The sequence below is a fragment of the Venturia canescens genome, chromosome 6 (assembly GCF_019457755.1).
Source record: "Venturia canescens isolate UGA chromosome 6, ASM1945775v1, whole genome shotgun sequence".
NCBI classification, from domain to species: Eukaryota; Metazoa; Arthropoda; class Insecta; order Hymenoptera; family Ichneumonidae; genus Venturia; species Venturia canescens.
This window is the reverse complement of record NC_057426.1, coordinates 16526078-16553697: the sequence shown is the minus strand read 5'-3', so window position 1 is coordinate 16553697 and position 27620 is coordinate 16526078. Positions and strand designations below refer to the sequence as shown.

General features: G+C 44.1%; 2 protein-coding genes across 2 annotated transcripts in view; both read right to left on the bottom strand.

Annotated features, from left to right (window-relative positions):
• LOC122411878 (titin homolog) overlaps window positions 1-27620 on the bottom strand; it is a 1333995-nt gene that overhangs the window by 737995 nt on the left and 568380 nt on the right. The window lies entirely within an intron of this gene.
• LOC122411870 (uncharacterized) lies at window positions 19323-23716 on the bottom strand. Its single transcript, XM_043420943.1, has 3 exons — window positions 23629-23716; window positions 23447-23505; window positions 19323-23373 (listed from the first exon to the last, which is right to left on the bottom strand). Exon 3 carries the CDS (start codon window positions 21743-21745, stop codon window positions 19439-19441), a length of 2307 nt encoding a protein of 768 aa, XP_043276878.1. The 5' UTR covers window positions 21746-23373; window positions 23447-23505; window positions 23629-23716; the 3' UTR covers window positions 19323-19438.

Genomic DNA, 27620 nt, shown 5'->3' with positions numbered 1-27620 from the left:
TCAGAAGAAAGAAAGAGGAAGAAGATGACGTCATAGTGATCGCCGTGGTTCGCCCGCACGCGTCAAAAAGACGCATGCAGAGTGTCAAAACGCAGACCGCGTTTCCAACGAAAGAGAAGGGGGTGCAGACCGAATGGGTCTTGCACAAAATTGAAATTGAAGATGCTCGAAGGTCCAACCGAGATTTCCTTCTCCGTTATATCTCTCGCAAATGGTTCTTGATCAGGCGAGAAAATGAGTTTAGAGTGCCTGAGATGCTTTCCCCGATAAGGGAGGTAGAGAACAAGGCGGAAGAATGGAAAGGATGGGGAGCAGGAGAATTTATATGGATTGAGGACGACAAGGAGAACGACAAGAACAACGACAACGAAAAAAAAAACTAACAAGGAAAATAGAAGAAGAGACAAAGAAAGACGAAAAAGAGGGACTCAACAACAACAACAACAACATTGACAATAATGAAAACAAGAGGAAGACGATTAACGATCACAGGGAAAAACAAACGAAGAAAATAAAAAGGGAGGTAGAAATAGAAGACAAAGGGAACAACGTTGTCAACAATGACGTTAACAATGAAAAGAAGAGAAAAAGAAATGACGATGACGGACAAACAAATACGAAAAAGATAAGGAGAGAGATTAAACAAGAAGATCTCGCAACATTAAGCGGAACAAATTGGCTAAACGACGAAATCATCTCGAGTTGGTTAGTGACGAGCATACGTATGCCATGAATTCGTTCTTTTTCCCACGACTCCGCGTGAATGGGTACAACACCGTCAAGAGGTGGACAAAAAGAACGAATATTTTTAAATACCGCAAAGTGATTGTACCCATACATTTGGGCAACCACTGGTGCCTTGCGGCGATAAACTTCCAAACCAAAGAAATCAGTTATTATGATAGTTTCAAAGGCAGTCAACCCGCCTACTTGGCAACACTCCTGGAGTATTTAGTCCAGGAGGCGAAAGAGAAAAACGAGGTTCCTATCAATAAAGAGGAATGGACCCTTGGGGACAAAATAAACATCCCCCATCAACGAAATGGGTATGACTGCGGTGTTTTTACGTGCCAGTTCGCCCGATATGAGGTAACAAACAAAAATATCGATTTTACCCAGGACGACATGCCCCAGATCAGGGCAAGAATGGCTCGCGAATTGCAGGCGGGATGTCTTGAAGAATAAATTCAAGAAAATTTTTTTTTTCCCAAAGTATAAATTTAATACTGTTATTTTTTTTTATTAAGAAAACGGATCTCAAATATCCTTATGTTTGTTACATTTTCTCGATTTTATCATGTTAGAACGTCACGATCAGTCAAACGCAAATAAAGACGTTATCATATTTTTTACCACAAATCTCCTGTGTTTTTTATTCTTTAACCTGAAAATAAGCATCCTATCGTTGTCCTCTGGATTCTCTGCACCTGAAAAACATAAAAAAAATACTTACCTTGTTCATACGATGACTCGGGAGTCTCTGCACCTGAAAAAGAAAAAGGAAATTATAATATTAAATATGAAATTAGAAAAACGCGAAAAATACTTACCGTCGAAAACCAACGTCCTAAAAACGCTGAAGCTAAAAAAATAAGTAATTCAAATTTAAGAAAACTTTAAATTTAAGGCGCAATTAGAAATTAAGTACTTACCTGTAACACTGAAAAATAAGAAAAAAAGGGAATCGGAAAGGAAAGGAAGGGAGTGAAAACAAAAGAAGGACTGAACTAATAAAAGTGAAGGGGGGATGGACAATTAGAGACTGTAAAAGTGAAAAAAGGTGAACTTAAAGCTGGAATAAGGACTGTAAAGTGAAGCGGGGGTAATATGGACTGAAAATGAAAAGAGTGGGGAGTGTGAAAAGAGTGGGGATTGAAGTTGGGTATAAGAGTCGGAGCAGCGGGCTCCGGAGCGTCATTCCAGCTCCAGTCCAGCTACTAGCAACATCGGCAAGTCTACCTGATCGTCAACAACGACATCGGCAACAAAAAAGTTCAACATCGAGAAATCAGCTAGTTCATCCTGAGCAACATCGAAATATCTTTCAAAATGAGGATCCACAACATTCCTGGAGTACCAACGCCGTCTCCCTGGCCTGGCACGTGGGAAGGGACCATGGAATGCATCATTTTGGATTTCAAAAATCCAACGAACTTTACATTTACAACTAAAACGAAATATTGGGAGCTGTGCGATTTCGAGTACGAGCTTGGGGCGGAAATTAACAAAATTGGCCATATGCAAAGGCCAGGTTATCGGATTGGAAATCACTACGCCTTAGAAATCGGCAGTGTAGCCCATCGCGTGGAATTGATGGGATACGAGGACAGCGAAGCCACGTTGAGATTCATCGATCGAGGGACAACGCTTATGCATCCAGTTTTTGATTTAAGTGCCCTTCCGCATGCGTTCCTTGTGGCTCCACCTTTTTCATCGAGAGGTTACTTATCAGGAATTAAACCATTTTTGGGAGAACGATGGGAGGAAACTGTGTGCCTCTACTACCAACGGGCCTTGGAAGAGAAAAGAGTCAAGATCAAGATTGTTTCTGAACACCCTACCAAGGAGGCACATGAGGTTCGGTTATTCACACTGCCGCACAACGATAACTTGGGAGATCGACTCGTTCTTGAAGAGTTTGCGAGAGAAGGGACATACGAGTGTTGTTTAAACGATGACATCGGGATGATTTCTCCAGAGGAGATGCAGGACCTGATAGAGGAAGAAAAAGCAGCTGGTAATTGGTATGCCTATCGACGAGAACGTGTCCTCGGCGATCCCCCAAATCAGTGAAAAACATCGAGAACATCGAGAACATCGAGAACATCGAGAATATCAAGATCATCAAATCCATCCATCCCCAGGGTCTACGCATCATCTTTTCCTTTCAAAAACTCCATTTCCGATTTCCGAATATTCAAATTTTTAAGCATTTTAAATTGTTACCTTATTAAACTTAGATTGAAGAACAAAAATATCTAATTCTTAGATTTTTTTGTTCTGGGGGGCATTTGTGACGAAACACTCGCGCGACGACCCGAGCCCGTCGAAACTAACGAAACTCCGCGACAAAACATCGCGGCGACCACGCTCGTCGTAATTGACAGGTGGCGGCCATCTTAGGCCGGTAGGCATGAGCCCGAGCGGGGCAACCGGCACCGCTCTGAACTTCGCCGCGCTATATTTTACCGAAATTAATTCTTTTCGTAATTTGTTATTTTAAGTCGCCCGAGCAAGTAATTACGATCAAAATCATCAGAAAAATAACACGAGTTTAAGAAAAATGATCACAAGTCAAATTAATATTATAAAAAACAATCACAATGAAAAATGTAAAAAGCGACTACGACGCATGCGCGGGGAGAGCGTCGATGGGCTATAGGACGCGTACGTGACTTTTCGCGATTGTAATTATTCAAATCATATTAAATGAAATAACAAGGCCAAATTAAAGAAGAAATTAAATAATATTTGATCAGATTGAAGTTTTTATTGTTGAAAATCGCAATAAGCTGAAATTCACAAAAAGCCGTAGTCCGCGCATCGTATGTTAGCCCGCTCGACCAACGGGCGAGCGTGAATCATGGCAACGGGCCAACCAGAGTAGGCGTTACAGAAAGATGCGCAGAACCGATCGAAAGCTGAGATTCTCGGCGCTCGAGAATTTCATGGTGGGGAACGGGGTATAAGAAGCGCTGCGCGGCTCATTCGGCATTCAGTTCTCCCTGCCTCAAGGATCAACTCGGACCTCTCTCTCTTACAGTACTAACCAAGCACTCTGCTCAAGACTCATAAATTCCTTTCCTAAATTTTCCTGGATGCCTGGAATCTCGGAGCGAATCGGTGACGTTTCAATCCCAGAGTCCAGGGTCCGCACCTAACCTCTAAAATTTCCAAATTTTCCTGGATGCCTGGAATCTCGGAGCGATTCGGTGACGTTTCAATCCCAGAGTCCAGGGTCCACTCTTAGTTTTTCCAAATTTCCGTTGCACGGGGTCTCGGAGCGATTCGGCGACGTTTCAATCCCAGAGCCCGTGGACGGTGAATTACCTAACCTAGTGGATGCACAGGATCTCGGAGCGATTCGGTGACGTTTCAATCCCAGAGCCTGTGGTCTACGCTATCCTGTCATATTCCATAGTAGATTCTATTTTTTCATTTTATGATCGTTAAAAGCAGAACTGTAAATTTTTTTTTTGGTTAATTAAAATTTTAAATTCAAATTTGATAAAAAATCTTGTCCGAGTTGGCCGGGTACGGAGACCTAACGCAAATTAGAAAATTAACAAAAATCCAAGAGGCGATAGATCGAGTTAAAATTATATCGAGTCAAAACAAAATTGAAAAATTGTAAAAGCGAAGAGATCCTCTTGAATTCATTTATATTTTTTTTTAGAGAAAACAAGCGTGACGGGACATCGGGAATATTGAGTTTTGCGAAATACAGCGTGCGGTAGACATTGATTTTCGGGTTCTTGCGATTTTAAAAAACGGATTTTTCTTTGTACACTTTAAAATTCGAAAATTGAGAAATTTAAAATTTCTCAGACAGAGAATTTGCAACGTTTTCGGGTCTTTCGGGTCTTTTTCCCGCCAGATCCGATTAAACAAGGCAAGACAGTTTAAAAACAAAAAACACAAAATTGTTTTCGAATTAGCGAGCCAAGGCGCAAAATTTCTTTTATTTTTGTCAAAATTCGGTCAAATCATTGAATAAAATTGATTATTTTTATATTTTACCAAAATTAACAGTGTCCGCGTTTCCTTCATACATGCTCCTTATTATTAAGGTTGCTCGAACCGACGCGTGGCGGCGTTCAGGCCAGGTCGGCAAGAGCGTTTCGTTACAATATATTTATGCACAGAAATTTCAAAGTTCGCAGGTATCTGCTGCGATTCAATGTATCTGCGCAATGAGTTTGGAAGACAGCAATTTCAAATCTATCCATAAATGAGCAACTTAAGACTTTTGTAATGATTTTTTCACTTCATATTTATGTTACGGTGAGAGTCAAAAAGTAAAATAAATAGCACAGTATATAAATTTCATAGTTTGCAGATTTTTGCTGTATTTCAATGATCCAAATCTATAGTATTAGAGTGGAAAGTTGTTAGAAATCATGATGTTACATTAAAATGATATAGCGCACATAACATTCAGAAACTCTGTAGGTTTCCATGATGTTGGCAGGTATTATACTTAATCGCATCCAAAACTGAGCAACTGTAGACTTATCGTAATGAATGTTTTCACCAATAATTCCACATTTGCAGTTTGCAGAATAGGAATACTCAATATACACGTCATTTCATAAGTATTGTTGTCAATATTTGTGTTTGCCTACCGCATTCCGAAGATTCAACTTTTCATATTATCAGCAAAAAAGCATCCATACATTTTTTGGAACAAGTTTTAAAATTGATTACTCGACAGACCAGGTGGAAAAAGAATAACTACACGTATATGAAGACCAGAAACTGTTTTGCGAATCTGATGTACAAAATGTGCGATTGATGATCATCGTCGGAAACCTCTTGAATCACGTTACCACATACAGCATGAAGAAATGGTAGAAAATTAAAGGACACATATTAGGCAACCAATTAATAATATGTATCGATCCGCTGCAAACCGACGAAGTGAAAACAAGGATTGGAATAAGCAGAGCCAAACTCAATAGGAAGCATGATATGGGAATATTCAAAAATAATGATGACACAAGAAATAAATTAGAAAACATTTATTCGATTGGAGTTTCTCACATTATATACTAACAGTTCCGTGTGTTCTTGTTTTATTAACTATGAGTCATAATTTTTCAGATCGCAAAAAGAAAATTTGACATTATAGGTTGACGAACATTTTTCCTTACAACTTACAGACCTATTTTTGATAAACTGATTTGCCTTATTTATATTATTATTCACTAACTGTGCGAACGTTTGTTACATTTGTCCCGCACTTCGTAACGTCAAACCCCGGCCGGTTTGTTACGACACAGCTGTCAAAGGGAACTCGCATATATAACCTATACATTATTACCCATGATATATAATCACGCAATTGACGATATATTTACACTTGACAATATTCCGCGCATTCTGGTATAATTGAAAGATTATCTCAGATGACACTTATTTCCAATCGAACGAAATAATGATATCTTGAAAAGTTTCGTTGACATATGCATCGCGCATTTTTTAATATTTTTTAGTTTCACACACGGATCGCAGTCAACATTTACGCGGCCGCTTTTATACCGGTTTAGTATACCACAAGTTTTAACAAAATAAATATTAGTATGCCCTTCGTTAGATGACGCGAAAATTATTTTTATTTTCCCGCACGCACTTCATAACATCATAACCCCAAACGTCAACATGACGTGAAACTTCGGCTGGTGACTTTCGAGTGCTTTCGAGCGCTCGAGGGCTCCTTAGCTTTCCGCCAAACTTTCTTGCTCTTTTTATTGAATGCCATTGGCCCAAAAATTCTCTCACCCGTCATTGGTTGCAACAAAATTTCTCTCACCAGGGATTGGTGATCATGGGGGCCAAGAGGCCTATGTTTGTAGCGGTTGGAATACGCGTATACAGATACGTCAAATCCTGAATGTGTTAGTAACTTTTGCGTAACTTAAGCCCGTGCAAAGTGTTTTCTCGGAAATTACGACACCGATCATGCTGATTTTGGGCTTATTCGACAGAGAACTTCTTAATTAGCTAAAAGTTCAATTTTCAAAGCCATACATAACTCATGAGTTTCGTAATTTAAGAAAATCACAAGCGAATTTTACCCCCACCACCGCGAATCGTTTTATTCAGAGAAAGTATAGTCTCGGCGAGAGCCTCGGGCCAGCAGACGACAAGGCTGTCAATGTATTTGTCCCGAGACTCTGCCGAGTCTCTTGATGAGGCATCGGTTTCCAAAATGATTTCAAGCGCGATTTTTCGGTTTTTTATTTTTACTTGCTATTTGATTCTTCTGACACTTAAAAAAAGAGATACAGATTAGTTTTTTTTTAAAGATAATGTTTTTTCAAGATTTGTGAATTTTTTTCGAATTGTTCTGTATTTTTTTTTATAAAATAATTTTTTTTTATAATTCTTTAAACAAATTGTTTTTAAGGTTTTTTTATGGATGGAATTATCAGCAAACGAAGGACGACCATCAATGTACTTGTCCCAACCTTTTTTTTCCGAGGGAAAGTTTATGGTTTGATATCACGTCTTTTTTCTCAAAAGTTCCTTATTTATGTTCAGATGATCAAAGGATTTTAGTTTAATTTTCTATGAATTATTTATGAATTTCGGCTTATAATGTTGGTTTCCACAAAAAAAGACCTATTTTTCGTCAAAATTGTACTGAAAACATTTCCATCGAGGCTTATTCTTGGAGTTTGATGATTTTTCCCCTTGTCTTCTAATATGTTTTGTCCATTAGGAACTCAAGAGCACCGAGCAATGCGTGTCGCTGGCCGAGATGTGATTTTGGGCTTATAACGTTAGAAAAAAAGAAGGAAAAGAGGAAAGATAGATCAAATTCAAGACACAACAAATCCAACAGAATTGGCCATTTTTAAATGTCGCTTTTGCATTCTGAATCTAGACATTTTTAACTCCCGACTGCCCGCAGGGCCAAAAGACGGGAGTTGTGCTTTTCAAATATATCGCATCATATTCGACTATCGGCTACTTCACGCTGTTCTGGATCGCCTTTCATTCAGCTCTCAGCTATTAGCGATCCGCACTACCGATGGCGGCACTCGTGTCCCACGGAAATATGGCGCCATTGAAGTGCAATTTTGACAACAATTATGCATGATTTTTATTAGTTTTTTTTCCTAAATTATTTCTGGAATTAACGACACGAATGCAAAAAAAAATGCACCACTGATTTGTTACTCTTCCAATTTTTTTTTTCTATTACTCAACCCCTGAATCGAGAAGTCTGCTGTTTGTTGTGGACACTGCTTGTGAAACGGAGAATACAAGCTGATGCGAAGCTAATAAACAAATTGGGAAACTTGACAAAGGAAAGGCTTATTGTGTACAGGACACTGAATTGTCGGATATTCAGCTCACAGTGATGTTACAACATTGTGTCACATTTTTGGACATTTTTTCTCGAAGTACATGTTCAAAATATACAGTACTTATTCGGACAGTTAATCATTCATTTTTTTCTTAGTACAACGTGTACAATTAATACGACGATTGAAAAAAAAATCAACAATTTCATTAACTTTTTTTCATTCAATAAGACTGATTTGATGGTATTCTACAAAAAAACCAAAAAATAACGATTGATAGGCAAAAATAAAGGAAGAAGAAAAGAATTGCACGGTGAAGTTCGAGAAATTGAAAATTAGAGTTTGAATGTACAATTACATGGAAATTACTGGTACTTAATAATGTCAAGCGAAAAATATTTTAATACTCCTTCATACATTTTTTTAACATTCATTTTTTTTTGGCAGACATCTCGACACTTTTTTTTCAAGATGTCATGGACAAGGTTATATTCACGTGGTACCACGACGATAGACGCGACAACATGAGAATTGAATTCCTCTGTAGGGTCGTCATCGCAGCTTCGATGCAATCGATACATCAAGAAATGAACAAAGGAAATACATTGAACTCTAGACAAACGATTTATAGGATGAGCAAGTGTCAAACACTCGCCTCAGTATGGAAAAAAATGAACAACGACAAACTGAGAATACATCGAGTCTATTAAAAAAATAGAGGAAAAATAAAAAGGTGACAAAAAAAATTTTCAGAAAAGAGTTTTTCATTCATCTCATTTCAAATAAAAAAGTTGTTCATCTCGCTAAAAATGAAAAAAATGAAAAGAAGTTGGAAAGAGATGTTACCAAAACGAAAAGTTTGAAAAAGAATAAGTGGAAAAAAGGTTCGCAAAACTTAAATAAAAAAAAAGATTAAAACGGAAGGAATACGTGCACGTATTTGATTTGCGATGGGCCGGACAAGTACTTTTAACTCATATTTAAACATAATTTCTATCGATCCAATCGACGTCGAATATTGTGAATAATATCAGTAGCTCCTGAAAGTCTGAAAAAAATCGATTGTCTCTGCCATCATAGAGTAAGAAATGACTAGCTTGCATGTCATTTTTTTGGATTTAAAAGCTTCTTAAAACAGTTCCATAATGTTGAAATTTGGAGTTACTCATAAATTACTTGTCCTTCGATTGATATCATAAATTTTAGTGCTGCACGTAACTCAAATGGTAACTTTTTTCAATTTATTAGAAAATACTTGGCCTCGAATTGATATAATAAATTTTAATGCTGTACGTAAATTAGATGGAATTTTTTTAGTTGATTTAGTCCTTCGAATCAAATAAGAAGAATGAGGCATCGGTTTCCAAAATGATTTCAAGCGCGATTTTTCGGTTTTTATTTTTTACTTGCTATTTGATTCTTTTAACACTTTAAAAAATAGATACAGTTTAGTTTTTTTTAAAGATAATGCTTTTTCAAGATTTGTGAAATTTTTTTCGATAACCTTTTTCGAATACATTCTTAAATTTACTTATGCGTACTTTATCACCGATTTTAAATTTTGCTTGGTTTCCAACTTCGGATCTATTGTATACGTTACGCAACAGTCGTTTTTCATTCGTAGTATTCACATCTTTCGGTTTCATTTTTATCGTACGATGTAATGTATTATTATATTTTATAATTAATGTATCGAGAATATCGATCCATTTCCAGTTTCCGCGAAAACTAAATTGAATCCACATTTTATTCTTAAGTGTACGATTGAAGCGCTCACAAATTGATGCTTTCAAGTTGCTAAATGTAGAATACAAGTGTATATTATACTTTTTCATCAAAGCCTTAAAGTTCGTATTATAAAATTCTTTTCCTTGATCGACGTGAAGATTTTTCGGTATGCGCCCTTTGCTGAGAATCGTCTCCATTGCAGCACTCACATTTTTTCCACTTTTACTCTTCAACGGTGCGGCCCAGGCGAATTTGGAGAATATATCGATGACGGTGAGGAGAAATTTATGGTTGGAGTTGTGTTGTGCATATGCAGACATATCTACAAGATCAGCTTGCCAAGTCTCATCCAGGCCACGTAAGTAGTAGGTGGTGCACTATGGCGACCCCCACTCCTATCCCCACTCCTTTCCCCCACTAGGCCGAGCGGCCGGCGTTGTGGGTGAGAGGTTTGCGGGTGTGCGGAGGGGGATGAGCGTGTCACCATAGCGCACCACCTTTTTTTTTATTTTTCTCCGTATATATATATATTTCAGCTCTTATTAATTTTACAAATTTGGTTATAATATGGCATATAATTCACAATACATATAGTAGTAGGGGGGTATTTTTTGCGGATATTTTTGGATTTTCGTTCGTTTTCACGACGGCGTCGCTGACCATGGAGCGGTGGTTTACGGGGGTGTGCTGCTTAGATGGTCAGACGATGCTGTAACAGGGCCGATAGAGACACCATAATGCGAGAGAGGTTCGTGTACGTTTGGGAGTGTTCAGATGGTTGATAAATAAGTTTTTGCCCCATACCTGTTAATGATCATTCTTCAGCAGGTTTGAACTCCAGTCTGTTGAGTTTCGTGCCGTGGTACAGCATGATTAAGTTTTTGTTTGAGGCCGCTTCGCACATCTGCTGGAATAAACTGCTCTTATCTTCGAAAACTTTGACGAATCTTGTCGGTAGGAAGCATGTAAATGTGCTGTCCACGTCCATGGCAATTCGCTTGCCCCATTTCGATTCGACGACACGGATATAGGTGATGCGGTATTCTTTGGCGAGTTCAAGCTCGGTCAGTTTTTTGACGGGGAGGAAGGACTCCAAAAGGCCTGTTTGATTGACGAGCGTGAAATCCATTGTTCAGATCGAGTTTTTTTATGGCCACTGTTAAAGCGCGGAGTTCTGATATGTCGCGTATTCTGGCTTTAAACGTTGCAATATCGTGCAAAAAGAGATCTAAGCGTACTTTCAATTCACGTCGTTTACTCATGCGGCGACTTGGGAGCACTGTCTGACCATCAGAGAGCTCAAATGATTTAAACCTCCTGTTTGATAGATTCATATCCCTACCTCGAATGCAGAAAAGAGCTGACAACAATCTTTTGATGCAGCATCTCCCGCCACAGGGTGGCAGTGGTGGGAGAATTCCGACAATGCCTTGGCGGAGGTATTGGTTTACCATGGTCCCGACCGTCGCTAGCATAAGTCAGCATTTATAAGATAATGAAATGTGAGGATGAGATCAGCGGCAATGCGCGTCTTTACGAGGATGATTTTTTGATACCGGTTGCTTTTCCCTCCTCCCGCTGTGCCACCGTTAATAAACCAGCAGTCCAGGACGTGGTGGTTCTGTACTCCCACAAGGCGATGGAGCGATTGTTATGAGAAAGCCATTTTTTTAACCTCACAGCGCCGTTGAGAGCACACTTGAACGAGGTATTTTTGTGTAGTAAGCCGTGAAATATGCAAAAAGTACTGCTCTCGGGGAGGTTACGAGACGGTGGTTCTTTGTCCTCCTCTAGATTTATAACGAAGCAGTCTGTTAGCTGTGTCAAATATACGGCTGCATCAAACCCTCTTGTAAACAGGCGATCGGATTGTACCGCGATTTGCTTTAAAGCAGCTTCGACCGCACATAAAGGTGTTTCACCCTCGGACCAGTCTATACCGTGATGATTGCACTTTAGCCACGTGTTTTGTCGTTTCACACTAGGAGGCAGTACGCTATAAGCGTGAGGCGGTGATATGACCCAGTGTGCTAAGTAAGATGTTTTCACAGAGACCACGGCAATTTCTTTAGGCACGAAGTTATTATATTTATCCTTCAGGCTTTGTATATCAACGACGATGTTTATGATGCCTCCCGACCGACGTAAAGTCTCAAGCCTTGAGCGCCGACTGACGATGAGCGTTGAACGCTCTGCAGCTGCATAGAGACAACAGTGCTGATCGTCAGCGAAATCTGATATCCGGCCCCCGTCACCACTCGTACAATTTTCACCGAAAGAAACGGGATAGGAGAGAGACACAGGATTATAAAACGGCACGTGTGATTCTCGTTGAAAGCAACGAGACAGTCGTTAGAAGTAGCATTTAAAATTTTATTAGCATGTGATTACCGAGAACGAGAGCAACGGTGCTGTATACAATGTAAATGCTTAATCCTATAACCCCTGCCGATACAGTCATCGGTATCGGAAACCACACCATTAGATTTACCACCCTTGCTGCTATATGCATTATAATACTCATGAACTATTTTATCGTTTCGCTGCAAATCATGCGAAAAAACATCTCTAAATCGTTGAATACCGAGACCAGTAGCCATATAATGAAGAAACATAACACAATACTGTCCACAACACTGCGAATTAGGGCCCTGGAGTTGAACCGTGTTGCTACGGAAGAGTCGACAGTTTCTTCGGAGACGCGCGAGATGCTGTGGGATGATTGGAGGTAGGCCGTAACTGTCGAAGAACCATCCGTGTCCATTTCGATCGACGTACATGGCGACCCAGTGGGCCCCTGGGCGTTTGTATCCATCGGTCTTAACCACGAATGCCGTCGGTTTCTTCCACACCTTCGGGATACGATCGGCCGGGTAGACGCCTATAGCATGCTCCTTTATGTTTTTGAGAGATTGTAAGATCTGAAGACTGTTCATGATTCGGGGGTTCTTTTTCCTCCTCGGTCCTGGCCTCAGACATATCAATGCTCCACGACGTGGTAGTCTTATACTCCGATAAGGAGGTAATCCGTTCGCTTTGACAGAGCCAGGCTTTGATTCTCATAGCGTTGTTCAGGGCGCATCTGTAGGCCTGTCTGTGATTTGCGACGCGATGGTGCATACAGCATGCGTCGCTTCGAGGTAGCTGACGTAATGAAGGAGCCTCTTCATCATCTTCTAAATTTATAATAAAATAGCCCGTGAGTTGCGCCAGATACGATGATTTGTCAGAGCCGCGCGTGAAAATCCGTGTCGCCTGACCCGCAATCCTTTTCAGATTTGTCTCCAACGCTTGTAGCGATGTATCGCCTTTAGACCATTCTATACCATGGACATTATCGCGTAGCCACATATTTTGACGCTTTACAAAGACTGGCAAGTTATCGTTCGTATAGGGTGGCTTTACAATCCAGTGACCATAGTCTTCAGTTTTTACCGATACGACGGCTACTTCTTTAGGTATAAACTGGTTATCTCTACCTCTCACGCCCTGCACATCAATAACAATATACATGATGCCGTCTTTTTTATTTGACCGTCACTCTTTGAATGCTCAGTGAAAACTGAGGGTGCTTCTCTCTCTCGCTCATCAACCGCTGAAATCTACGATGACCTGTCTGGATGAGTCAATCTCAAGCACATTATCATATTCAGCGTACACAATACAGTTAATCGTTGTAGGTAAAGACCTCGCGAAGCGTACTTCTATCCTCACGCTGCCATGCCTCACCAGATTCCAGTGGGTGCTGCTATTAGCAGAGAGATCGGGTGTCAGATCAAACGCGAAAAGGCAATGGCCGTATGGGTAGTTAAAACGCGAGATACAATTACCGTCGTTGAGAAAGTGAATACCCGAGCCAGAAAATAACGTGTGATATGCATCCACATACATATTACTATCTGTGAAGTCTGTCTGCAGAGGTTTTGACGGTATCTGTTGGCCGTCTACATATAAAGAAAGATAATTGATCGAGTAGTGGTGAAAATTGAACGGATTTTTGCCATAATCACCGTTGAAAGCCTTATTATCGACAAAACCAATTATTATACGTTTTGGTAGTTGGTCCAGTATGACGTTATCAAGAGTATCGCCGTGTATTCCGGCGTGCATTGATATAGCTTTAACCTCGACACGCGTCAGCGGATATTTTGCTGTAGATTTAGACAGAGCTCTCGCATGAGACAGGAGTATACCGGGCGCTACCTTAACGCGTCGCACGATTAGCGATGCTTCTGTAATGCGGATTTTACAGTTTTTCAAATCAGTCATGAGACAGAAAGCGCTATTGTTCTGCACGAGTCGCAAACGCATCTCAACACCGTTCAGCAAAAACCTTTCCTGATTGAAGATATCGCAATGCAGATGTCCAAGAAGATCGATCGTTCTATCCTTGCCTAATGCATCCCGTCTCTCTACAAGGCCTTTGTTACCATCGCCCTTATCGTCCATTGCTCCCTCTGTATCGCTATACCATAAAGCGCTCGTAAGATGCGAGGTCTTCGCGGCGTACGCGTAGTTCAACAGAGTTTCAATATAAGCTCTATAAGCATAAGCATTGTTAGGAGGAGACACAAGTATTTGATTCAAAAATACATCGATCTGGCTGAACATTGAGTGTAGGAGATTATTGACAGGTCCTACATCGGGTGATACGCCCTCTAACCCCCCTGTCTTTTTATAATCTGGAGCATCTATCTTAACGCGTATACTTAACATTGTATGCGCGAGTTCAATGTACTCATCCCCCTGGCCTGGGACGACAAATTCTATCGGTGAATCATCCGTCAGCGATGAGATTGGTTTGTAGTATACAGAGTGTGTCCCCTCGATCGTTGTCTGGGTTGGCGGTAATGAAAATAATTCAAGCTCCGACTTAAGACACTCGCACGAGTGCGCGTGTAGGAACGCCATTTTTCAGAGCGCAGTTTAAGCAAAAATATCCGTCACTGTTCTTGGTTTCTTGTTACGTCTCGTGACGCGTGGTTTAGCCGATGATCTTCTACCTCTCACACCCTTCTTCCTCTTCTTAACACACTTCGTTCTCGCACCACCGCCGCTTGAACGTTTTCGCGATTTCACTGCCTTTCTTTTCACAGAGCTGCGCCGTGATACGCTCCCCGCAGCAGAATGCATCAGTTTATTAATTTTGCTGCCTTTATAGCCGGAGCCCTTCATGAGCGATGTAATTTTTTCCTCAGCTTTACGCCTCAGGTTTTGCCCTGATTCGCGCAGGCGCGTTTGAAACGCTTCTCTCGGTTGTACACCGGAGTTAACGACATCAGAGGCCATGTTAATCCCCGAGCGAAGCGCCTCTCTACCAACAGTCCGAGCCCCCTGTTTCAAGAGAGGTATGATACGTCGAAAGAGACCCCCTAAAAAACTTCCAATACCATGACCTCGCTGATTTGGTGAGCCGATATACACATGGCTGATACCGCCATAGCCTGTTCGAGCCCCACTCCCCGTTTGCATCTCGAAGTACTCGTCATAGTAATCCATTGTAGATACACCCAGGCCAGTCTATACGTTTGAACTGTAGCGTCACCGTCAGCGTCCCGTGCTCGAATGATATTGGCTCGCCAAACTCATCCCTTATATCAATGGTTATTGTTTGAAAACTAGTATGTAGTAAGGGAATATAACGCGGTGGCGAGAAGCTTTTTATCCTCACAGATCCGTAATTATGGGCATCGGCGATAGCAACAGGCACAACACGTAGCAATGGTGTGCGAACATCACCGGTAATATAGGGCTCGCAGATATCGGTATAAACGTACATCATGTTGGGGGTCCCGTTGGCTAAATTGGCAGGCCTCTGAGCAGTGTATCCTCCACGGGGTACTACTACGCCTCCTGTTTCGGTGAACCCTAAAACCTTGCTCAGTACGTCGGAGAAAAAAAAGGTATGCTCCAGGTTCTTACAGGATTCGCAGATGCGCTTCACCGTCACATACCCGTTGCGGGCGTACTTGAATTTCAAATGGCCCGTGACATAAGGTATTTCGTTAATAGCCTCGAGCAATGTCCCTATGCTGTGGTATACACCGGGTGGCACACAGGCGTTATCTTTCTTAAAAGCAAAAGCCGTTGAAAGACCGGTCGCCAACTCGCGCTCGATAGGCACGTACTTCACCGGGGTACCAGCCGGCTGCCTCGTTGTCACACTCAGGAGGTTTCGCGCGCCCTCGACAGGTACGTACTTCGTTGAGATACCAACCGCCTGCTCCGTTGTCATATTCAGAAAGTTTCGCTTGCCATCGGTAGGCACGTGTAAAATGGTTGCGGGTATATGGATCTCAGCTAATGAAACAGCCCAACTACCGTGAAGAGACATACGCTGCGGTAGATGTGTGGTATACCGTGTTGTTACATTATCGGGATAATAATCCATACTACTATTGCTAGGCAAAACCATGTAAAACTCGTCTTTCATTTTAACGCCCGCTGTTTAACCTGCTTTGTTTGCACTCTCGATAGCTCGGGCTCATAAAATATACCATCAATATCCTCGTCGTGGAGATCGCGCAGGAAGTATATCGCAGGGCAAATGCCGGACGACACATGGTGAATCTTGAATAGCTCGCTACTCCAGCCACCTTCGTAACCTTTTGCAAAGGCCGCCTTCGCGCTACTGATACGCACAATGTCACCCACCTTATATTTAGGGAGACAATGCTCTGGTCTTTTGTATCGCTGTATCAGGTTATTCCGAGCCCTAGCGGCTGTAGCAAACGTCACTGAGACGGGCTTCATTTTTATAGCGCTATGCGTAGAGTTGTTGTATGCTGAAACAATGCTCTGTAGAACGTCGAGGTAGCGTTTTTGCCGGGAATACGTGAAATAGCGCCACATTCTCTCCTTCAGCGCTCTATTGAATCTCTCGACAATAGCCGCTTTGATATCGGGGTTTCTCGCAATGCGAAACTGTATGTCTTTTTTCTTTAGGAAATCCTGAAACGCAGCACCTACGAATTCTTTACCTCTATCCGTCTGCAGATAAACGGGTGATCGACCGTTGCTATTTTTCTTAGACAAGATGAGATTAAGCGCTTTAGCCACAGATGCGGCAGATTTGTCGCGTAGAGGTTGAACCCATGCGAATTTACTGAGAGTGTCTATCACAACGAGTAGATAAACATAGCCGTCGTTATAATCTTTAATTGAGCGAAGATCTACCAGATCAGCTTCCCAAAAATCATCAATGTTCCGCACGTTATAAAAACGTCGCGGAAAGTGCTGTCGCACGGGTTTGTGTTTCGTGTAAGCATCCTGCCCCTCAAGCCACTGCAGAGTCTTCGTTCTGGATACTTTTTTCTGACGTGCCAGACGTAGCAGTTTAGTAGCACCTGAAAACGATGCTTCATGGGATGGATTAAAATACACTTTTTCCAACGTTTTCATATTTATAATTTGAGGTTAGCCCAGGTTACATGTCTTTTCTTATGATATTTATTAGGATAACCGTTACCGCTCTGCCCTGCGTTATCTGATTTGCTATCACGGCCGCTGAAGAACGGCGACTGACTCGTCGCACCTGTACTGTCGCTGTTTGTACTGCTGTTGCTGCTCTCCTCGAGCTGCGACGGTCGTAGCGTTGAATTGGCCCTTGTCTCCTGCCACAACGCGTCATTGCCGATGAACTCCCGCGGTGTCTGTATTGCTCTCAGAAATTTAGCGAAAGCACCACGCCCCGCCGGTTTAGATATTTTTCTAGCTCTCATAGCGTCGTTCACAAGATCAACAATATTCGAGCCCTGAATCGGGCTACCCTCAATCGATACGACTCCTCCGGAATCCCAAGAAAAATTGCTGCGTGGTGCGTCATGTAAACGGCGGAGCAGCAACTTCGCTTTAGTGCGATATTTGGCTGGTATGCTTTCAATTATGACGGAATCGTTCATGCCGTTACGAGTTTCTCCTTTTTCACTTTTATCATAATTAGGCGTCGTTGCATGGTCGTTCTTCATAAGATCGCTGTGTTGTCGAGCTCTCTCGTCATCAGAAAAATGGAGATAACGCTGCAGCACAACCAGGTACGCTGTCCATTTTTCCCTCTCATTCTTGTAGGTATTAGAGTTCAAAATTTCATTCATCTCCGCGTCCAGTCTGGATAATACGGTATCAGTAGATTGTGGCGGTTGTGCCGAGGCGTTCCAGCCGGCCGTTGGCTGTCTCTGGTTTTGCATGCCCAGCTGTGCCACATGCTCCTCAGGGATAAGAACCATTTTTCTCGCGTGCTCCATCATCCCCGTCCGCCAATCAGGCTCGATAGAACAGTGCCTAGTATCGGTGCTAGTAGGAGCGGTAGAAACCTGCCGCTCTGGATAACAAAACGTTTTTTACTTTTCCAGCAGCATTTTTTCGCGGCTAAACGACGGAGAGCGGGAGCGTATCGTCGTAGCTTTTTTCGCTGATCAGCCTTCAAAGGAACGTTACCGCAAAGAACGTTCAAGGCACACTCGCAGATACAGCGGACGATGCTTGGGTCCGCTTTACGCAGGACAGCCTCGCGCTGCTCTTTATTGAGATACTGAAGAGCCCGTAGTATCGTCACGTGCTTTTTACAGAGCGGTGCACCGTTTCGCTCCATTACGCGTGTCAAACTGTCTAACCCCTCGACGTATCGCCCCTTTTAGCCGATTTTTTCGACCTATAGGGATGGGGGGTAGCGGTGCCTTTAAGAATATACCACACGCATAGACCAATACAATAATAAGGGTGGGAGGTGTTTCCACAGGTGTTGGGTCCTTGCGTTATCTTGTTAGCTCGCTGAAGTGCGCTCAAAACGATCATGCATTTATCACAGTACGATAACCTTTTGGGCGCCATTACATGCGCTGAACTGGTAATTCACCAGCATTGCATCCGCTTTTAAACTTTTTCCGCGGTACGTAGACAAAATGATGGGGGTCGTCGGGAAAAATACAGGTACGGAATCTACAGTTGTCAGGCGTCGATTGTTTCAGGTCGAGTAGCAAATAACCGTGCGGCTTGGCTGTTGCGTCGTGGTACGCCTCCTGTAGGAAACGCGGGTTTTCAGGATACACCTGTCGCGCGAGATGCTGAATTTGAGCGCGATCACGGGGATTTTTGAAAATCACTATATAGTTGGCATTCAGCGAGATATCTCGCTGGCCGTGTCCTTGATGGAATAAGTTCTGGGTAATAAAAATAACGCTCAGATTTTTATGATGACTGCCTTTGGTGAAAAGGTCCACAACATTGTTGTTAGACGCCTCGCGCATCAAATCATCGATTATGAGAAGTTTTGCGCGAGGGTCGTTAGCATAATCAGCACTCTGAGGTAGACCCTCGTGGAACTCTATTGATTCACCATACTCCGTGTACGCTAACTGCCACTCGGAGTAATAGAAAATGACTCTCTCAAACGGCTCACTGTTCATCCGTGAAATAAACTTTAAAAACTTTTTTACAAAGTACGTTTTACCGCAGCCTGTGTGACCACAGATCATTGAGGTCCAGGGATGCTTCCACCGTACATCCATCTGCGCGAATGACCACGTTTCCTGCGGGGCGGTATAATATAAAGAATTCGAGCAGTTGAAACATGTATAGAGCTTTTATTTTCCGGTAACAGTATAAATATTTTACAGTAATAACATAGATATTTTACAACGCTGCTTAACAATGTTTAAAGCGAGAGTTTTTATAAACTGTTATTTGTAGCCGTAAGGGAGCGAGCCGTATTCGTCATCACGTCTTCGCTTGACGCTCAGAGGCATGCACGATTTCTTTTCGGGTCGTGTGACAACCTGGTGGAACGGTGTACGACGTATTGAATCAAACTGTAGTACAACAGGATTTTCTCTCTCACCTATTATAAATGACCGTATTGATTCGTAATTTATCAGCGAGCTGTTTGCGTAATTCAGCGTTATGCCTTTAACCTTGCAAACCTCGCTTTCCGCGCCGCTCGGCGTATTAACTATGAAAGAATAAAATTTAGGGCCGCCTGAGATGAAAGACTTAATGTAACTGCCCTCGCCGTAAGAGCTTAGCTCGTCGGTTAAATCCCCTAGCAATTGACCCGTTGGCGGTTCATACTCTCCAGGCTCTTTTCTTGTGACATAAATAACGGAATCGGTGTCGCAGTACAGAGCACGCTTACCCAGCGGTTCGAGATAGGTGTAAAGTTTTAAACGGGCTTGGGCTGTGGTGTATGCAGCTATGACAGTATTTGCTATATTAGACGGTATTACAGCATCATCGGTTTTCGTATAATTAACATACAGCACCTGGTTGTTAACAGGTAGCATACCAGTGATCTCGTGCTCGGGGCTATTTAGCAACTCCATAAGTTTTTCGCGTGTCGACACTATTTCTGTTTGTGGTAAATTTTCGCGTTGTCCAAATTTACCCCAAAAGGAGTTAAGACAAAGTTTGGCTACCGAGCGCAGCCCCGGGTTTTTCGCTACTGCACCCCGCTCCAGCTGAACCCCTTCGGCTGTCTTAAAAGAAGTTATATAACGCTCTTGGGCAGCCTCGTCATCTGTATAACCCTCGGGCCAACCGCTAGCCTCTTGTTTGATTTTAAGAAAAGTGTTTATGTACCCGGTGAAAAGGCCCCCCTCCTGTGTATCGTGGTTGTACTGCGTTATCTTATACTGCCAAATTTCGCTCACGGTTAATATTTTATACCCGCACGCAATAGCTTTTCGCAATTCATCCACCACCCAAGTACCGCTAATTACACGCTCCGCGGGGTCTTCGTGAGGACACGCGTCCTGGTTCATTGTTTCGCAGCAGCTACGACATAACCCGAATAACAGGCGCTGATGCATCCGCACCGGCAGCACCGGATGATAAAGATTTTGCGGTGGAAGCACTGTACATTTAACAAGGCCTTCGACGCGGGAAAGACTGATATTATTTTCGGGACCTGTCAGCGCCCTGCACTCGTCGCCGACGTATACCGTTGGATGGCCCACCGGATATTTGCCGTACTTGGAGATGTATGGGTACAAAGAGCAAACGTCAACATATCGTATCTGCTCCCCGTCTTTCACGTCGTACAGAGTGACCATGTTTTCCGTGCGACCACCGAAAAAAGCATCGCGCGGATTGAGAGGCTCCGCTCGAACCAGAGGGTGATCACTCACAAAAGCGCTCATCTCTAAATCTGTTTTTATCAGCCGGTCATACGCGCACTCCCAAATCTCGGTTAACGTGTAGCCGCTTGAGCGGATTCTCTGCGATATAGCGTTTGTTCTCTCGAGACGCTCGTTCAATGTATCACCGTCGCTTTGTACACGGTCTCTGTTTACAGTGAAACAGCTCAAACACCCGTGCCAATAGCAACCGTGAAACTGTAACACGTGGGTTGAATCAGGTGTTTCGTAGTAACCGTCTACTAATAAATTTTGAGGCAATTTAAACTCGCGCGAGCGTCCTGCGTGAATGATACGACGATTTAAAGAATGCTCCATCCACACGAGCCAAGAGATCGCTTTTTTTGACTGATTGTGAGCCCATCTGTAACCACCCGTAGGTATAATACCGATCGTGTTAGGTTTTAAAAAATTTTTTCGAAAGATTTGAAAGCAGGCGGACGCGATTGTTGTGTTTTCGCTAAACGGGCAAACGCGTCCGCTGTCCATGAACATTTTCCGGCAAACCACACAGGCCTGTCTCAATATCGTAACGTCGTTTTTACAATAGGTTATGAGCTCGTTTGAAAAGTTAAATACATAAGAGGCATTCTTTAACTCGTTATACCATGCAAAAAAACGCTCGCGTTCCTCCGGGCGCATAGTGTCGGGAGAGTAATCGGCTGCGGGCGGCATCGGCCCAATATAATTTTGATTCTCGGGTCTATTGAACAGATGCGGAAAAGATCCTTTGGCGAGAGCAGTTTTTAGACCGAAAGATTTAGGCAGTGCACTCAGAGGCATGTGAAAGTAGTTCAAGCTGTCGAGAAAGACGAGTTTGCCAACGCGCATTGTGATGATTTTAGTGCCGTTCATTATTAAAGACGGGAGCTGCTTTTTTTCTCCTCGATGAAGTAGCGCAGGATAAACTGGGCGTCGAAACCACCGGCGTTATGGGCTATTAAAAATATGTGAGAGAAGCCCGGCATACTCTGTATGGCTAACTCCACAAGTTGACACACAGGGTTCGTCCTAAATATAAACTCGTGATCCCCGCAATGCTCGCACGGCTCGTCTACAGAAGCATTATCGCAGCACCTGGTGCAGAGGCGCTGAGCTACGGAAAGATTCGGTTCGTGAACGCGCGTTGCAGGATCACCTTTTACAGGGGTACACTGCTGCGTTTCAAAATGATAGAATATGAATATGTTCTCTTTTGACCTCTCATCGGCGCGAATAGGCCTCATATAGCACAGGTGATTATAGGGCTGCTGCGATTTACACGTTTTACAGAAACCCTCCCCGCACACATGCGTCTTTTTCTCTAAAGGTCTTATCACGCGAAAGCAGTTACGGCACCGCTGAAGAGACTCGCAAACAGTGTTTACCCTGCGTTTACGACGGATGGTAATAGCCCTGTGATTTTCTAAACATTGTTCCCCAAAAAAATCGCGGTTACATGTCTCGCATCTGATCGCGGCAGCTGCGCCCAGAGCGCAGGGCGGTGCTTGAAGGCAGCGAGGGCATTTCTTTTCAAAACATCTATGATCCTGACAAGAACGGGTGTTACAGATTGCGCAGAAGTTTAAGCTGCCTACAGCACCACGCAGATTCAAGATAGGCTGGAAATGATGCGACCGCTCATAATACAGAATGTATAACGTGTGCCGGACTCAGCCTACTGTATCCATAACCGTCTGTGTACCGTCAAACACCGCTCTTTCGCGTCGCCCCAAAGTCAAAAACTCGAAAACCACGATAGCTAACCCCTCGCGAGCCAAATAATTCTGGTATATAGCAATTTCGCGCATACCACAGCCAAGCGGGCTGTATAACAACATTTGCGCTTCTGGTGAGCTCAAGCGCCGCCTCTTTTTGAAGCGACCCGTTAATCTGTCGTATACGCTGCCATCTAGAATGCAGAGCCCCCGAGCGTATCTCATCCCTTTCCGCGTACGCGCGTGCTGTTACTAACGAGCGCGGTAGACACAGATTGTCGGTATTTCGAATCGTTAAAATTGATTTTTTAGCAACGCCCTCGTGTGTCAAACCTTTTCGCCCCCTACCCTCCAAACCTTTAACGATACATACTTTTATATGGAAAGAATCATCAATATCCAGAGACGCTGCACTTTGAGCTATGTTTGTTATTAATTGCCAGATATCTACAAATGTATAGGCGCGGACAGGACGGAATGAAAGCCAGACGGGGCCGTGTGCTAAGCAGCTCGCGGAGAACGAGATCCCTGCGTAGTCACCACCCTCATAGTGACTCGTGAGATGCGTCAGAAGATCGCGCAATGCTCCTTCAAGCCATGCTGTCACGTTTGCGCCAGCGTGAGGTTGGCGGATACGCAATGTTATCTCCCGACCACGTAGTTGAAAACGTTTGAATTAACGGGCTGTATCGTGCGTGATGATGATCCGCCCTCCCGGGGGTTGCACATCCCCGAAAGCCTCGTTCCCCTGTGTATTGCGTGTTCTTCCCCCGCCCATTTGTATATCTGTAATCAAACAAAGGCGTGAGTTATAGAGTAGAGATCGCCGATAAAAAGGCATATTGTAACTTTAGTGTACCTCGTACTAATCGCGGTACGCCTATAACGAGATAGCTGACGAGTCAGCTGACGAGTACCCTGTGGTAAATATAATAAAGCCTTTTTAAACATATCCTGTATATACCGCAAGGGCTAGAGATAAAGAGAGAGAAAGCGCGCGAGTGAGGGAGAAAGAGAGAGAAGACGTTATTATTTCTTTACCTGAATCACACTCCATCAGCTCTTGAAACCATAGGCCGAAGCGTCTAGCTTCTAATCGCTCCTCGTTTAGACGCTCCTCCTCCTCCACCTCCTCCTCCTCCTCCTCCTCCTCCTGTCGAGCATCCATCGGATACACCCTCAGCTGATTCTCGGGCTGTACGAGGTCATCTTCCTGCTGACGATGGTGGTGATACGATGGACCCGCTATCGCCCCGTCGTCATCGTTTGCTCTGGCTTGCCGGTACACAGCTGTTTGGGTTATTTCATAATTTCTGTTTATTAACGCGGTTTATTTTTATTTTATTATCATTGCACGACTATGCTTACCCAGTATATCAGACCGATCGCTAAACATCAAGGAGGGATTGAGAATAGTCGACGCCTCGTCGTCATCAGACTCGGGTCGCAGCGGTATCGGTTCGGCCGATGCTGCCGAAGTGCTCGCCCTAGGCTCTTCCTCAGCCCTCTCCTCATACTGCGGTTCTGAAAAAAATACCGCCCCAGTAGTTTTTATGTCTAAAAACGAAAATCGAGGATAATAACGCCAAAACAGAGCTGAATACGCACGGTAGAGGGCGGTTTGATGCTCTGCTTCCTCCACAGCTCTCGTCGCCTCAGCGAGAGCCTCTTCTTCTTCTTCGTCGCTCACCGCGTCGTAAAACTGCCGATGGCCTATGGTGAAATCCTGCTGTATCGGCTCGGCCGGGGCTGCCGAGGTGCTCGCTCTAGGCTCTTCCCCTACCCCCTCCTCATGCAGCGGTTCTGAAAAAATACCACCCCCCAGTAGTTTTTATGTCTAAAAACAAAAATCGAGGATAATAACGCCAAAACAGAGTTGAATACGCACGGTAGAGGGCGGTTTGACGCTCTAGATCCGTTTCCTCCACAGCTCTCGTCGCCTCAGCGAGAGCCGCTTCTTCGTCACTCCCCGCATCGTAAAACTGCCGATAGCCTATGGTAAAAATAACTGCTGTATTGCTAACCGCCAACAACAGTGATTTATCGAGATAATGGTACTTACATCTGATTTCATCGACAAGGCCTCTTACGCGGGGAGCTTCTAAAACACCGCGGCGCTGTAGCTCCTCATACACAACACCCAGCTCTCGTTGACCACTTAATATGCCTCTGTTATAGGCCATCACTAGAGCGCGTAAAGGGGCCCACCAGATCACGTATTTAAGTCTGTTCACGAGTCGATCACCCGATAAACGCAGCAGCTCGTAACACCATAGATCATTACACCGACGTCTCAGCTGAGCGCTATGCGGTTTTGTTGGACGTAAAAGACCCAAAATACAAGAACGCACTGATTCATCCGACATTGTAAGGGGTAATCGTTAAATACCGCTCTATATGACGGTTGAATCGCTACTGACATATCTCGAGCGAGAAGATAGGTGTGAATCATAATTAAAATGCTAGCGATATTTTGTTCAAGACAGCAAAGGAGCAGTCGCTGAAGTTTTACAGTACTCTGCATGGTCCCTGGTGTTTGCGTGAAAAAGCACGCGCACGAGTGAGACAGCTTTGTTTATGCCTGTGCAAGCATATTTCCGAGCATATTGCTCCATCTCCTGTATAGCATCTTCTCCCGAAGACCGAGCTGTGTCTTTAGCCCTCGGAGATACGCCCTTCATAAGTGAATCGGTTGAATCCGCAAAAATAGCATATAATAAAAAATATATATCGGTGGGGTTTGTTTAGAGGTATCAAGAGGCTGCAGCCGTATGCGTCGTTTTGACAGCTCTGTATAAAGCATCGCGTCTCACGGGAGAGCGAGAGAGAGGATTGCTCGCTAAAGGATCGGTGTGATGAGAGCGAGCGAGACGGTATATGGTATCACTGCTACAACTCTGAAGCACTGTACCTCTACATCTAGCGAAAGAGCGCGTGAGAGAATGCACGGTGTCACGAGCTTGAGTGAGAGGGTATATGCTGTTGCTGCTGCTGCTCTCGCGCTCGTGCGCTTCACAAGAGAGAGAGTGAGCGAGAAAATGTATCATGTCTCCAGGTGTGGGCGAGAGGCTGTGCTCTATCCTCGTTACAGCTCTGGAGCTCTCGGCCGATGCACGTGCAATTCTGATGACGCTGCACGACGGCGTCGCGAGAGCGCAGGGCCTCGCATCTCATGAGAGAGTGAGCGAGAGGGTTTATCACGGCACGGGTGCTAGCGAGATAGCATACACTATCATTGCCGCGACTCTCAAATGCTCGAGTATTGTGCCTCACGAGAGAGAAAGAGGATGTATCATGACGTTGGAGCGAGCGAGACGGTATATGCCATCGTTGCTGGCTGTTGCTTAAAGAACCAGCGCGATGCTATGACTTAAGGTCAATGCTACGATGACGTACTCCCCCGCCTGCTTAGAGGCTGTGCCCGGTGAGCGCGAGGTACCGCATCTCAAGAGAGAGCGAGCGAGAGCGTATACGTTGACGCGTATGCTAGCACGAGAGCGAGTAAGAGGGTGTACGCCGTCGAGATTGCAGCCACGTGCAGTTTTGATGAAGCAGCGAATACCTCAAGCTTTCGCGAGGCATCGCGCCTCGCGAGCGGCCTTATCTAAGCGTGAGAGTGAGCGAGAGGGCATGTGTGAATCCTTTGCCCCGTATACGAGGATGACTGCATCGGGTCGAGGTGTCAGCTGTTTTTACGGCCCCTCCTGTCCTTCTTTTACCCCTGCAATGATGTGCTCATCATAAGCACGTATTTGCATAAACGTCTTAGCCTTCTTCGCCCATCAGTCTTCAATCGAATCGCGCGCGAGTATCTCGTCCCGGTCACTCTTATATTCTGTCCGTCTACAAGTTTTTTCTTTTTTTGTTTTTCCCTCAAAATGTATCCTCGTTACCGGGATTAAGGGTTTCTCGGCGTGGCGTTCACGTGTCGAGTCATACGGCTGCTGAGTGTTGCGTCGCTCTACGTGCGTACCGACGCACTAGAGCAGCTTTATTTGCACGTGGTGTCGTTGCTGCACAACGATTTTATAGACAGGAGATTGGGCCGGCCCGTCCAAAGAGAGGAGGCGACGCCGGGCGCGAGTTGTGTGGTGGTGCCGCGGGGCTCGTATATCGCGTACCGTGGGGAGGTTGTTTACCGTGATAGCTGTGATTATGTTGAGGTGTATCTGGTAGATCGCGGCGAGAGTGCCTTTTACGATCTAGGCTACCTCTACCACCCCTCACCAGCATTAGAGGTGATACCAGCGCTCATGATAGAGTGCTCCCTCCACGGTCTCGCCTACTTGGATGAATACTATTATACGATCCACGAGGTGGAGGCGTTGTGCGAGGGGCCTCTTACGGCTATCGTCATGCGCCCTCCTACACGGCACCCCCTGAGCGTCCTGCTGTTTGCTGAGGACGGCCGGGATCTCGGGGGTGTACTCGTGAACGAGCTGCTGGTAGCCGACGGCTATCACGGGTACGACGAGGGGGGCGACGACGACGGCTTCGTCGACGCTGTCGACACCCCGGCCGGTGCCGAGGAATAGATTGTGTGTGTGTGTGTGCGCGCGTGAAAAACAATGGTGCGCGAGACAGCGTCGTGGAGCCTGGATCGGGGAGAGAGAGAGACGCGTCACCCCGGTGAGTTTTATCAATATATATTTTTTATTTTATTTTATTTTATTTTTATTTTTTATTTTTTCTTTTTAATTTTTTTTTTATTTTTTTTTATCCATTTTAAAAATAAAATTAATATGTATAGAGAAAGAGAGATTTTTTATTTTATATTTTTTACAAATATAAAATAAAAAAATATACACCGGAAAAAACAATGGTGCACTATGACGACACGCTCACACCCCCTCCGCACACCCGCAAACCTCTCGCCCATAACGCCGGCCGCTCGGCCTAGTGGGGGAAAGGAGTGGGGATAGGAGTGGGGGTCGCCATAGTGCACCACCTACTACTCACGTAGATCCACATGTCGACGTGGATAATTCCGCCGAGCTGGCTTATGCAGTTCTTCAACCACCGCAAGCTTCTTT